This window comes from Macrobrachium nipponense, chromosome 13 (genome assembly GCF_015104395.2).
Source record: "Macrobrachium nipponense isolate FS-2020 chromosome 13, ASM1510439v2, whole genome shotgun sequence".
NCBI lineage: Eukaryota > Metazoa > Arthropoda > Malacostraca > Decapoda > Palaemonidae > Macrobrachium > Macrobrachium nipponense.
Window position 1 is genome coordinate 69,232,282 of NC_087206.1, and position 14,467 is coordinate 69,246,748.

At 35.8% G+C, this 14,467-nt stretch overlaps 1 protein-coding gene across 1 annotated transcript in view; it reads left to right on the top strand.

Annotated features, from left to right (window-relative positions):
* Positions 1 to 13,429, top strand: part of LOC135225360 (uncharacterized) — an 81,721-nt gene extending 68,292 nt beyond the window's left edge. Inside the window, exon 4 of the mRNA XM_064264692.1 lies at positions 13,408 to 13,429. Within this exon, the coding sequence (XP_064120762.1) occupies positions 13,408 to 13,429 (22 nt within the window). The remainder of the gene's footprint in view (positions 1 to 13,407) is intronic.
* The last annotated feature ends 1,038 nt before the right edge of the window (positions 13,430 to 14,467 follow it).

Below are 14,467 nucleotides of genomic sequence, written 5' to 3' on the forward strand. Positions count from 1 at the left end.
CATATGAATCATAAACACAAATTTTTTAAAATCACACTATTTTGCATGAAAACGAGTTCATTAAGGTCTATGAAAATAATACGAAAGGTCAAAATATTTAGACAGGTGATCAACTTATCTTTCGCTCAACGAGGATAAGGCTGATACTGACGCCTAATCGTGTGAAGAACCTCGGCCCCAACTATTTCCATTTGATGAAGACGTTGACAGTGTATCAACCTGCCCCTGTATGCAACTAACCCCGGTCTCCCCTACATTGGAGGCTAATTATTCCATCTTTATTAATGGTACTTAATCTCATTTATACACGAAAGGCGGGAGATTGAAGATCAATATAAACCAAGAATAAACATAATTTTCAGATTTCAACTCACGTAAAGCATCATTTGAAGGTATCCAAAGCAACTTGAAGTACGTTACGATATCTATTTTTGTCTATTTTGACCACAAAAAAACAAATAAACAAACAAACAAACAATCAAAAACAAACAAAAAACTTTGGTCTATTTGCCCAAAAAAAGGGTTTGGTCTATCTGACAAAATAAAAAAAAAATTGGTCTATTTGACAAAAAAAAAAAAAAAAAATAAAAAAAAAAAAAATGGTCTATTTGACAAAAAAAATTGTTTGGTCTATTTGACCAAAAAAAAAATTGGTCTATTTGACCCAAAATTTTTTGGTCTATTTGACAAAAAAAAGGCTTTGGTCTATTTTACACACACAAAAAAAAGGGATTTTTGTCTATTTGACTAAAAAAGGGGGGGGTTGGTCTATTTGACTAAAAAAAGGGGTTGCTTGGTCTATTTGACCAAAAAAAAGGTCGTCCATTTGACGAAAAAAACAGTTTCGTCATTTGACCACAGGTTTGGTCTATTTGACAAAAAAAAAACGGGTTTAGTCTATTTGACCAAAAAAGTGGGTTTGATCCCCATTTGACCAAAGAAATAGTTTGGTCTATTTGACAAAAAAAAAAAAAAAATTTTGTTTATTTGACAAAAAAAGGGTTGGGGGTTTGGTCTATTTGTCCAAAAAAAAGGTATTTCGTCTATTTGACCAAAAAAAAATGGTTTGGTCTATTTCCCCAAAATATGACTTGGCCTATTTGACCAAAAAAGGGGGTTTGGTCTATTTGCAGTATTTGGTGTATTTGACCAAAAAATAAGGGTTTTGGTCTATTTGACAACACCCCCCCCCCCCCCCCCCCAGCCCCCAATAAAAAAAAAGATAAAAAAAAGGTTTGCCTTATTTGACCAAAAAAAAGTATCATTTAGAATTATATACATCCCTCTCCATATCAGAGTAATCTGAGTGCAATAGGGTCTTCCACTGTACAAAGCTTTCATTGTCTTCTTATATGACGAAATGAAATGGGGAAGAACAGTGGTGAAGGAATTTGGATCATTAAAATATCGAATCTCAAAAGGAAAATCTACGCTTCTCATCAGTACCAGTATCATTTCAGTGTCATAATTCAAGTTGAAACGATCGTTGACAGCGACAGAATTTCTCCATTTTTTCAATATTGCACGAAAAATGTTCCGGCCACTGAACTAAAAGCGAAAGTGAAAAACTTGTTGTGTCTGATGTCGGAAAGTTGAAATAAAAGGTTTGGTTTATTTTTTGTGGTTCCTGATTTGAGTGGGGGGAGGAGTCTAATGCCGTTGAAAAGGTTTCCGTTTCGTAGACGAATTGGGACTTTTTTTCCATCAAGAACTATAAAGGTGGTTTTACTCATAGTTGGATCTTTGATGAATACTGGATGACATTAAAGGGGATATCTCCTATTTTTTTTTTTTTTTTAACCTTTAAACGTTCAGAAATGTTTTGGTTTTTAATAATTTTGAGAAACAATTCTGTTTCTTGTTTGTTTGTTTGTTTGGTGATTTACGTTGCATGGAACCAGTGGTTATTCAGCAACGGGACCAACGGCTTTACGTGACTTCCGAACCACGTCGTGAGTGAACTTCTACCCAAAACCCAGAAATACACATCTCTGACACCTCAATGGAATGCCCGAGAATCGAACTCACGGCCACCGTGGTGGCAGGTCAAGACCATACCGATCACGCCACTGAGCTACTTTACGGCTTTGGTCTTTGGTCTTTTGAAAATTTTACTCTCGTAATTTCTTTATTTCAATACATTATCATTGAATATTAAATACATAGGTATCAATAAATTATATTATGCATTATTTATATCTAAAGGCTACTATTTTTATATATAATAAAGTTCAGTTTTGCTAATAATAAAATAAGATATTACTCGTGTTTTTTTTTCCTGTATAAAAGAAAAAATTTAACCTTTAACCTTGTAATTTCTTTATCTAAAAACATTACTATTGAATACTAATACATAGGCATCAATAAAGTATATTATGCGTTATTTCTATCAAAAGCTACTATTGTTATATATAATGAAGTTTCACTTTTGCTAATAATAAATAGATATTACTCGTATTCTTTCTTCCCGTAAAAATATTTAAAGAAAAATTTACTCTCTTAATCTCTTTATTTAAAAACATTCTTATCGAGATATTACTATGAGATTCAGGGTCTCTGTAACACGGTTTTTTGGACTTTGCTCTTGTCAAAGCATCGGATGTAGCTGAAAGTTGACATGTGTATATTTTACAACCACACACAAATTTTGTCAGCATTATCAATAACCTAAACCCGATAGTTTTAATTTTATAGAGTAAAAATAATCTAGCCGACGCCATGGCCAATGATTACGAGCCAAGAGTCGAAAAAACATTCATTACGTAAGCAAGGAAACAAACACCTTTTGACTAAATGTTGCCCCGCCCATCCACCAGACAGAAATTCCATCGGCTCTGAAACCCAAAGACTTTATGAATGGCGGACCGATACATAGATGTGGGGGGGTATCAGTGCTAGCGTAGTAATATACGTGTAGTAGTGTCGCAACAGTATAGCAGTAATATACATGAATTAAACGTTTAGACCAACTGCTGGGATCCTTGAGGATCATTTAGCACTTCTTACAACTACTCGAGAAAATTAGTTTTTATAGCCAGAAGTTAAATTTTTCTTATCCAACAATGCCCATGGTAGCCTTCAGTGTTATCCTGAATTATAAACGAGGTGAAAGTGGGTGGAGCCTCATGAAGTCACCATTCTGACGATAATTATTGGTGAAGGTTTTAAAGCCATATACGGTACCGGCTATTTTTTTCAGTAAATAGGTAGATAGCCAATAAATAAAAATTGCTTGACATTGGATATAGCAGTTATCAAATCAAGCTTGTCTACTATGGTTTTTGGTAATTACCAACTATTCCCTACCATCTTGTCAATCTGATTGTAACCTATAAAGTAGACTGTAATTTCTTTGGAAACTTATTTGGGAGTTAGACTAATAATCGAAGTGTTTTTGTATTATTAACATATTTTGTTGTTTGGTTTATTATGACAATTATCAGTGGAGAGGTTCCACAGTCATAAAGGTGTACTGCTTTGCTTGTATTTAAATTTGTATGTCATTGTTGTCAGAGGTTTAGCCTTCGTTACGTATAGCCAATCATCCATCGAGAAAGAGGGAAGAATGATGTCATAAGTTACGTTAACGAGTGCGTTCGAAACCTTTTTCTCTGAGTAAGTTGGCCCGTCTTCAAAAAAGGTCACTTTTACATTATAGTACGAAATTTATTCAACCTACGTAGTGCAGAATACACTCAAATTTATGTGTTGATATAATATGTATTCTGAATAAGCGTTATATTTATGAAATGCATAGATAAAAAGTTATTGCGAAAAAACAGTGTTACAGAGGCCCTGAATCTCATAGTAAATATATATGCATCAATCAAGTATATCGTGCTTAATTTTTACCTACAGGCTACTTTATTATATACACTCAAAGTTCACTTTAGCTAAGAATGTTTCTGGTACAAAATACGAGTACAATGAAACGCCAGAAAAACAAAACGCACCGAAACAAGTGTCACTCATATTTCATAGCAAGTATTCTGTCGCCGTCACTCTACAAACACATCGTTAAAATTAGACTGGAATACCAGTGAAACTTCCGCAGCTTAAACTATTATAGTAGATTCACATCAGCCGTGGATTTGATGTCTAGGCCAGTCCCTTACGACGCTCCTGATTGGCTGTTGATAAGCCAATCACAGGGCTGGAAACTCTCAGTCTCTTTCGAGAGTTCATATAGGGAGTATGGATGTTCCACATCTCTTGAGGGATGCTTTTTGAAAGACGTATCCCTCAGGAGAAGTGGAGCATACATCCTGCCTATCTGAACTCTTGAGAGAGACTGAGAGTTTCCAGCTCCGTGAATTGGCTTATCAAAAACAGCCAATTAGGAGAGTCTTAACGGACTGGCCTAGACATCAGATGCACCGGTGATGTGAATCTACTATAGCCTGTGAAATTGTAATCGCGTCAAGCAGTATTGGAGCGTTGCTTTTCGGTAAAAAGCTACAAAACAGAAAAATAAAAAAAAGATTTTTTGATTTATGAAGTCGGGGAGTAATGTCATCCCTACTTATCATTTCTCTTTCATGTCATCACTTGTACACTTCCTAATTGGACAAGTGGTTTACGAGCTCACCCACCGACTCGGTAGTTTGCGAGATCGATTCCCCGCTCACCCCACGTTGTATCAGAGGAATTTATTTCTGGTGGCTTAGAAATTCATTTCTAAACAATATGGAATGTAGTTCGGATCTCGCAATACGCTGTAGGTCCCGTTGCTAGGTAAACCAATGGTTCCTAGTCACGGAAGACTATTTCTAATCATTCGGGCCATTCCCCCTGGGAGAGCTGTTGATCAGCTCAGTGGTCTGGTTAAACTGAGAGATACTTAACCTTTAACTTGGACTAGAAATAAGACCGTCCTGACATTATACCGACTTGCAAAAACATTCACTTACCATAAGCTGTCAGCCAGATCGTCCGAAGTATCCAGCATGATTCCAGACGCCTCAACGAAGGACTGGAAAGAAAAGTACTTCTATTAATCAATACACTAATTGTGCCGCTATATAATAAAACGTAGTTTGCTGGTGACTTTAGAAAAAAAAAAAATTTACTTTTAGATGAGCTTATTAGAAACATAAATAAAAAATGTCTGACTTGAACAGCTAGACACGAGAACTTGAACCATCAGTTGGTTAGCCGGATGGTTTAAGGTATTATCATTAAACGTCGTTAGTTTCTCGTGTCTGGTGGTTCAAGGCCTGTGAGGATACGAACTACTTATTAATTAATAATTACCCCTCCTCTGTGTGTATATATTATTTGTATGAAATATCTTAGCTTCAAACAGGCTTTCCATGGATTACATTCCACGACTGACTAAATATCAGAGGTGCCTTACTACAAACAAACACTCATTAATAATTGTTGCTACTCTTCGTAAGGAAGGAGTTAACCTGAGTCCACAATATTAGTACTATGTGTTGGAAAATCAAGACATTCGCACGAATTGGTGATGATTGTTTTCTTATTTATACAGATTTTTGGCATTATGCCAAGCATTGGTAACTAAGGCCATTCAGCGCTGAAACGGAAATTAGCAGTAAAAGATTTGAAAGTGTAACAGGAGTAAATCTCAAAGCAGGAGCACTAAGAAAACAATTGTTAGGAGAGGGTGGACAGTAAGGATGGAAGAAAAGAGAATATGAAAAGGAGGTACAGTAAAAGGAAGGAAAGTAGTTTGCAGCTAGGGGGCGAAGGGGACGCTGCAAAGAACCTAGTAATGACTACATGTGCGCCCCATGAAGTGCACTGACGGCACAACCCCCCATTCGGGAGATTTGTGATGATGTTTTGAGACTGCCTTTTGGAGATGTAAATGATATCACCTAAAAACCAATCTAAGTAAAAAAAAAAAAAAACTGAAAGAAAAGTGACAGGAAAAAAAAACAAAAAAAAAAAAAAGTTAAATAAGTCACAATGATCTACCATAGATAGTAATCCCCATGGGTGTTAACCCCATATGTATCCACATTTGCAGCGTTTTAGTACGAGCCCGTTGGAGATTTCATTATAAACAGTAACAAGCAACTGTAAATATTCATAATGATAATGGCCCCCAAGAATTATTGTGAATTCCCTCCCCTGTGACTTCAACACGGCGGGTAACCAATTGGAAAAAAAAAAAAGAGAAAGTAAATGACTTTTTTCCTAGCCAAAATTGACATTTTTTTTTTTTTGTGACCTTGTTACCACCGGGTCACCTCAAAAACATCCTAAGAAAGCTTGTTATAGGTGGAAGAGTAAAGCTTTGTCTTCATGATGGGTGTCACAAGCACACTCTTTGAAGCCTTAATATTAAGCAATTGAAAATGTAATGGAGTCTCCTAACCCCTTACGTGGCTGACATGAGTATCGTCATCGTATGAATCAGAACCGACCCCCCACCCCCCCCCCCCCCCCCCCCCCTCTCTCTCTCTCTCTCTCTCTCTCTCTCTCTCTCTCTCTCTCTCTCTCTCCTCTCTCTCTCTCCTCCGTTCGCTTTGAAAAGAAAAGGCATAAAACCATTCGCTTTGAAAAGGCATAAAAGTATCATAGAAACTGGGCTAGAGTGACTCTGAAGGGAAGAAAACTCGGCTTAAATTTAATTAACCGAATTTTTTTTAAACTTGTAATTTTTCTGCAGCTAACCTCATCCACGATCAAATGACTGTATTTACTGCTGCCATAATTGGCAAGACCACAAATACTTAATGGAATTTCCCGATTGCATGGTTATGTGCAAGCACTTGTAACGTATCCACATTTATTGTTCTATGGACGGTAGGCTACATCTCTCAGGTGACAGTTCTATTTTCATAACTTTTAATATTTAATCTCAATCGGTTAAGGACTGATTTGTGATCCTGCCTTCCTGGGTAGATCTAGGTAGTAACGCAGCGTCTGGTATTTCTTTGGAAATTAATTTCTTATAGTATTGGGTAGCTTAAGACTTTACCGTTATTTTAGGGGAGACTAACCCACAGTGCGCAGGGCTAGTACTAAACACAGCGGCATAGATGTGAGTGTGACGCCCCAAACCCTAGTGGTTGGGTATTCGCGGGACCGTCCCTTGCAGTCCGTGAGCAGTTATTGCCTATAATTACCCGTTCTTGTCTGTAGTCTCCATTTGTTCTGGTTCTTTCTAACCCTGAATGATAATCAAATTTTCTAAATTTATTTTTCCTGCTCATCCAGCTTTAGTCATCTCTAAAAGATAATTCGGTAATGTATTTCTGCTTAAGAGATTAAGTTACAACCAAATTATGTTTGAAATTCGTAAGAGTGAAAAAATTGTTCAACCATTCCAAGATTCCATCAACTTGTCTGGTAATAAAACCCAATGCACTGTATCAAACCGTATGTCAAGTTTGCCTTACTCAAAAGAATTTTTGCGATATATCCAAGGAACATGAATATTCTAATATATGTAGGTTGGAGCCAAGGAAGGTGATGTTATCATAGAGATGGCACTCATGGTTAAGTTTTAGATTAGTTAACATCTGGGTCAAACATCTGGGTCAGACGTCAATAGCTGTGACAATAGTCTTTAACCCGACTATTAAGATCAGCTAGGGCGAGTTCGTTTGGTATGAAGTATTTATACATACCTAACTTTTTTTGGTTCCATTTCTGATCCGTTGACATTAAATGGTGTTAACTTCTGGAGTTTAGGAAAGAATTTTCCTTTACCCGTCAATTATTAATTTATTTCCCAAGATTTAAAACAATTTGCTTATGTTAGAACTCTTAAGTTGCGAACAATTTACTAAAGGCCTGTCCACATGACTGGGCCTGATCGGCGGACCTCCCCTCTAACGGGCACACTTGACGGGCAAACCGTCAAATTGCCCGATGGGTCTTGTAGTAAAATCTCCATGGTGGTGATTTAGCTTCGACCCTGGCAGACGTACGTTAACTATATACATTTCTTTTAACGAGCCATTCTTTGCACCACATTCTCTCGTTTTTCTTCTTTTTCATCACACACACAGCAATTATCATGCTACACAATATGTTTATCGTACTGCACTGAACACACTACTGGCATCGTCGGGCACGCCAACCTCTCCATCGCCTCACAAATGTGGACAACATTCACCGTAAGCCCGCCAGAATTTGCCCGTCAACCCCGGAGCACGCCGATCAAGCCCGCGCGTGTGGACAGGCCTTTAGATTTAACACATTTGTCTTGTGTACCACAATTTGCTCCCCTGAATTACATACCTCAATACAGTTTATAAAGGCTGGGGTTGGGGGCGATGCTGATAGACAATCTTATGTCTACAGATGCTGTAATTACCGCAGCATAACCCGAGAGGAGTACCGTTTCACTTATTTGGGGAAGCTGGCATTTTGTTTCAATATCAAAGAGCAACTCTGGTACTTCATATTTTCCGTTTTAAGAAAAGTTTCCAGCTGGTAAATGGAGAATTATTTTGGTATACATACAGATACACATTCTACTTAGTATTTCACAAAAACCACCCTTAAGCTCTTATGAGCAATTACTATTAAGCACTATTTGACGGGAAAAATGGTTTCTTGCCTGTGATCATCTTTCAAAACTGCTTTCTTAGTGGACTTTATTTACAATAAATTTTATGCCTTCATTTACATGTTGAACTTAAATATAATGTGTTGCACTAGCTGAACAGCTATTAAAACCAAATTTGTTTCAACTAATAAATACAAAATAAGATTACCTAAAGGCTTTCTCTCGTATTTGTCCTTTACAGTGGCAAATGAAACATTCAAACTAATTCAATTTAATTTAAATTATAAACCAATTAATCTAATTTCAAATTTCAGCTTTCTTCCTTTTACCATAAATTTCAACATAAAACTAATAACAGTCTTACATTAATAAAAATTATAACTAAATACTTCCTTAATACCAATTAATGGCACATACCATTTGACTATTTTTACAAATTAAAAAACCTGGGATTTGAGATATGAAAACTATCCTAACTGGTCCAGGTTTAATACCTTAAAATAGTCTAAAAATTTTGTTGGATTTTAATGTAAGAAAATAAGATTAGTTTACAAAGGCTGATGGAGTATCATACTATTACTTTTGAACAATTAAGACAGTACAACTTTTGACAAGCAAAGGACTTCGCCAATGACAGGCTCTATTCTCACCTAGTTTTAAAAAATATAGCGACGTAAAAGCAACAAACTCGCGTTCTTTAACAGTCGTCTCATCCGTTGCATCAAATAACTGTTCAGAGAAACATGCTGAAAAAAAAAAATCTGCGGCAGAAATACTTTCTTGCAAATATAAAGACCTTTAAGATTCTAAATGAAGTCGGTAAATAAGATTTATTCTAGATGAAATTAAGCCCTTGCAATAGACCAAAGCTTCTCCAATGCAGAATTAAACCACGGGACCAGCAGTCCCCTAAACTGATAGCAAGTGAAGTGACCTTAGGAACGATTGTTTAAATTTTCAAAACTGTCAAGAGTTGATGAGCAAACTTGTACAAGTTTTATTTCATCTCAAGTCATAGAGTTAAAATCTAGAACTGATTTTTAACATTTTATTAGTGTCTACCTCATTATTGGTAGGCTATGTGTAACTGTATAAAACCATAGGCCTGTCTCATAAAAAATATAGGCCTGCTCTTTGTACTGTTGACATTATCACGAATATATAAGATTCAAATTGAAAAGTGTTTAACTAGGAACAAATAAATTAAGTTTTCAAAACTCATTAAAAGTTAAATCTGGAAATTCAAAATATTAATTAAAACAGAATTGCCAACCCAAATTTATTTAAACTTTAAGAAAAATTTTAAGTAACTTACATTTTGACTATGAACAAATGAACTATTAACAAATGAAATTAAGTTTTCAAAACACCATAAAGATTTCAAAATACACCATCAAAAGTTTACTTTTAAAAAATTTTAAACCTTACAATTATAAAAAAATAAAGCTAAATTTAACAAACAAAAATATTAAGTTAACGTCCATTTAAGTTGCAAAATTAAAACACCAGACGTGAATGTAAAGCGAAGTTACTACTGAAAATTTAAAAGTTAAGTTAAATATTTTTAGAGTTAGAATAAAGAAAAACATAAGATTAAGTTAATATTTATTCCCCTACAATGAAATGTAATATTTATTCCCCTACAATGAAATGTAATATTTATTCCCCTACAATGAAAAAGTAATATGTATTCCCCTACATGAAATGTAATATTTTTATTCAACCTACAATTGAAATGTAATATTTATTCCCCTTCAATGAAATGTAATATTTATTCCCCTTCAATGAAATTTAATATTTATTCTCCTTCAATGAAATGTAATATTTATTCTCCTTTAATGAAATGTAATATTTATTCCCCTTCAATGAAATGTAATATTTATTCTCCTTCAATGAAATGTAATTATTTATGTTCCCCTTCAATGAAATTGTATTTATTTTTCTCCTTCAATTGAAATGAAAATATATTCCCCTCCAATGAAATGGAATATTTATTCCCCTACATACTTTTCTACCCCCTACAATGAAATGTAATATTTATTCCCCTACAATGAAATGTAATATTTATTCCCCTACAATGAAATGTAATATTTATTCCCCTACAATGAAATGTAATATTTATTCCCCTTCAACGAAATGTAATATTTATTCCCCCTCACCGAAATGTACTATTTATTCCCCTTCAAGTAATGTAATATTTATTCCCCTACAATGAAATGTAATATTTATTCCCCTACAATGAAATGTAATATTTATTCCCCTACAATGAAATGTAATATTTATTCCCCTACAATGAAATGTAATATTTATTCCCCTTCAACGAAATGTAATATTTATTCCCCTTCAACGAAATGTAATATTTATTCCCCTTCAATGAAATGTAATATTTATTCCCCTACAATGAAATGTAATATTTATTCCCCTTCAATGAAATGTAATACTTATTCCCCTTCAATGAAATGTAATATTTATTCCCCTTCAATGAAATGTAATATTTATTCCCCTTCAATGAAATGTAATATTTATTCCCGTACATAAACTTTTCTACTATCTCATTAACAAGCATAACCAATATTTTGTTCAAAAAGTTATTAAAACTTGAAAACTCCTAAAAAATTAAATTTATAATTAATGTTAGAAGAAAAACTCAAGGACCGTTAACCTCTAAAATTACTATTCTCAGGAAACTTACCACCTTAGATTCAAGTCAGTTTACCCCGCCCCCCCAACCTCCCATGCACCTGTCCATAGGTCATAAGACCTGTAAAACAGGGCATGGGAGGGGGCTCCACCCCTACAGGGGCACCGTCCCTGCAGGGGTGGAGGTAGATAAAAAAATGGTTCACTTTACTTTTACACTATAGTGTATACCTTACCTGGTTTACTTAAAGCCAAATTTGTTTAAGTTGAAGACTACATTTTTCAGAGCTTTTGACTGGAATTTTGGCTTGACTGGAATATTGGCAGTCGAAGTCTGGTTCACGAAGTGGTAAAGAATATCTGAAAATATTAAGTGCACTTTAGAACAGTGTATGGATTTATTTATAATATTTCTACTGCAACCAGTCATATTTGCAATTTCAAAATAAAATCTTGAAAATGAAATTTTTCGAGGGACTGAACATTATATTATTCGGATCATCAGAGATCTGATACTATAAAAAAATTAATAATCAATGCCTTACACGAGTTATAATCTAGGAGCGTAAAATAGAATCGGTGCTATACGATGACGTAAGTTGTACACAATATTACACATTAAAAATATTTGTTAAAATAAACTAGAAAAAATTAGAGTTATCTTTTCCACAAAAAGAATTAAGTCTATGAAATACATTCAAACAAGTTACAAAAGTCCACATAAATTAAGGTTAAACAAGCAAAAATATAAGCATAAAACACTATACCGTCAGTTCAAAACAGAGTTAAATCAGCTTAAATAGTCAACTGTTAAGATTAAGCCTGTTCAAAACACCATTACATTCAAGTAATAAAAGTTATTGAATAAGAGAAAAACTCGTGATAAAAATATTATATATATTTTTATAAATCAACACAATCGAAGCGAAACTCTATTCGCCAACGTTAAAAGACACACTAGACTCACAGGCACAGAATGAGCTCTTCAAATGGAAGAGACTGAAGTCTCAACCAAACCTGACGGTCCTGACCACAGTTGTCCTATCGTTAACGCACTTCTACAAAGCACTATCGCTGTTACCCGAGACCGTACACTGACGAAGTGAAATTAATCGTTAACTGGCAGTCTGGAATGCGTGCGGACTCAGCAGAGACGCTTTGCTGTGAACGTTGCAACCAAGGATCATGGAGTGGCGACAACTGCGTCCTTGATTTTGGTCAAAAGTGGGAAACTTTAAAACATCTGACGAAGCTTGACCGCTAACTGCTTGCTTCGGCGTTTTATGACGTTATTGTTCAATAGGATTGGCTTGTATGCGTTGGAGCATTAACGTTCAATCAGTGATTCACTGAACGAGAAAATAAAGATACTTACTATGCATTTCTTGGCCGTGTCCAATTGATTTTCGCCTATAAAATCCTACCAAAACATTGGATATGGGTCACATTTTGGAAATAGGTATTTGAAGCCACAGCCTAATTGGCAAACATATGCAATAATGTCTAATGTGAATAATAAAGGCACTTACCAGAATAAATCTAAGAAATTGAAAGGGTAACTTAGCTAAATTTAGACGCACCCAGAGAGAGACTACGTAGACGTCATTACTGAAGGCCCTCCCACTCATTGATACTCTACTGTAGTATGACGTAGTTACTAGACACTCCAGTCGTATAGCCACTTTATGAATGAAGACACAACAGCTACCCTATATACTTCTTCTCTCTCTCTCTCTCTTTACAGTCTCTCTCTCTCTCTCTCTCTCTCTCTCTCTTTATACATATATATATATATATATATATATATATATATATATATATATATATATATATATATATATATATTTCCTTTAAGCATAACTACATTATAGCGCAATATGATACTCATTCATTCATAGTCTAAGCACTTGGGCTATAACATAAATTTCATAATCCATTAATCCAATTATTCTGCTGAACTGCATAAAACTGAAATCTGAAATAAAATTATACAAAGATTAAAATATAAAACTATGTAAAAGCATATGCTGTTGTTTGTTTAAGATTAAGACAGAACTTGTTCGAATGCTGGAGTCTTGCTCATTGAGCAGACCATAAGTAAAGAAGTTTCGTTACAAATACAGAAATCAATATTTCTACATGAGTAAAGGAAAAAAAGAAAATAGAGAACACAACCAAAATTTTTAATTTTTAATTTTCATCATCAGTCATCATCCAGGTATAGGTTCTTCTATATCCTCGTCACGTTGTCTAAGTTTATAATGATGGTCCAACAGGCTCTTGAATGTTGTCCATTGACCAATACCCATTCCTCAAAGCTCGAGATCGTTTCATGCAGACCCCAAACACTTTCATTGGCCAAAACTTTGGCTTCCTCCAGTCTTGCCTGCAACTCTGCCCGGGTGAATCGCTGTAAAGATGAATGCACATGACGTTTTCATACACGCCCATACTTGCTCAGTGGACTGAGCTCTGGGTGGGCAGGTGGCAGACCCACCACCTCGTGGCCCCACCACTCTCGAATTATGTTTTGTTCCACGATGTACGAGTGGTTTTGGCCTGTTCTGTTGACATATGATCAACAGCTCAGGTCTTGTGGCACCGTCTGGGGCAGGGATTCGGCGACTCTGAAGCCAGGTAATAAGGTCTGCTTTCTTGGTGGCCGTGGTAGGACACCGACACTCGTCTAATAGCTGGCTGTGATAAGGTGCGTTGTCGAGCACCAACACTGATGGTTCAGGCAGCAATGGTAGAAGCTGCGTTGTTAACCAGCGTATGAACAGCTCGCCTGTCATTTCCCCGTGGTAATCGCCACTTGTACTCTTTGCAGGATAACAAAGGAAAGAACCTTCAATAAATCCATTTGCTGTGCCAGCTGCTACCACCACGAAACGCTCTCCCTCGCCAGGTAGTACCTGTCGGCTATGCGTGGCACTGGTGGCAGGTTGTGCGGTGTCCACCCACTCTCTGTTGTGGCTCATTCTGGTGGTGAACACGTCATCGACATATACTATCTCCATTCCATCTTCTCGATGGCGCTTCAGAGCCCGGAGAGCCCCGATCCGTCGGCAAACCACATCAATGGACTCTTTTTGCAAGATACATCTTTTCGTTGAGACGTTTTTTATATCTGAAATCCCAACATATCTGCAGGAGCCGCCACACCCACATCTCGGAGGTTGTTTCAGGGATTATGGTGGCTGTCTTCAAATCTGTCATCAGGGTTCTAAACAGTAAATACTTGCTTTTGCAGAAAATAAATATCTCGTGAACAAACCGACAAATTGGCACCCACTGTAAAATTATCAAACGACTTGTGGTATAGGAAATAAATAC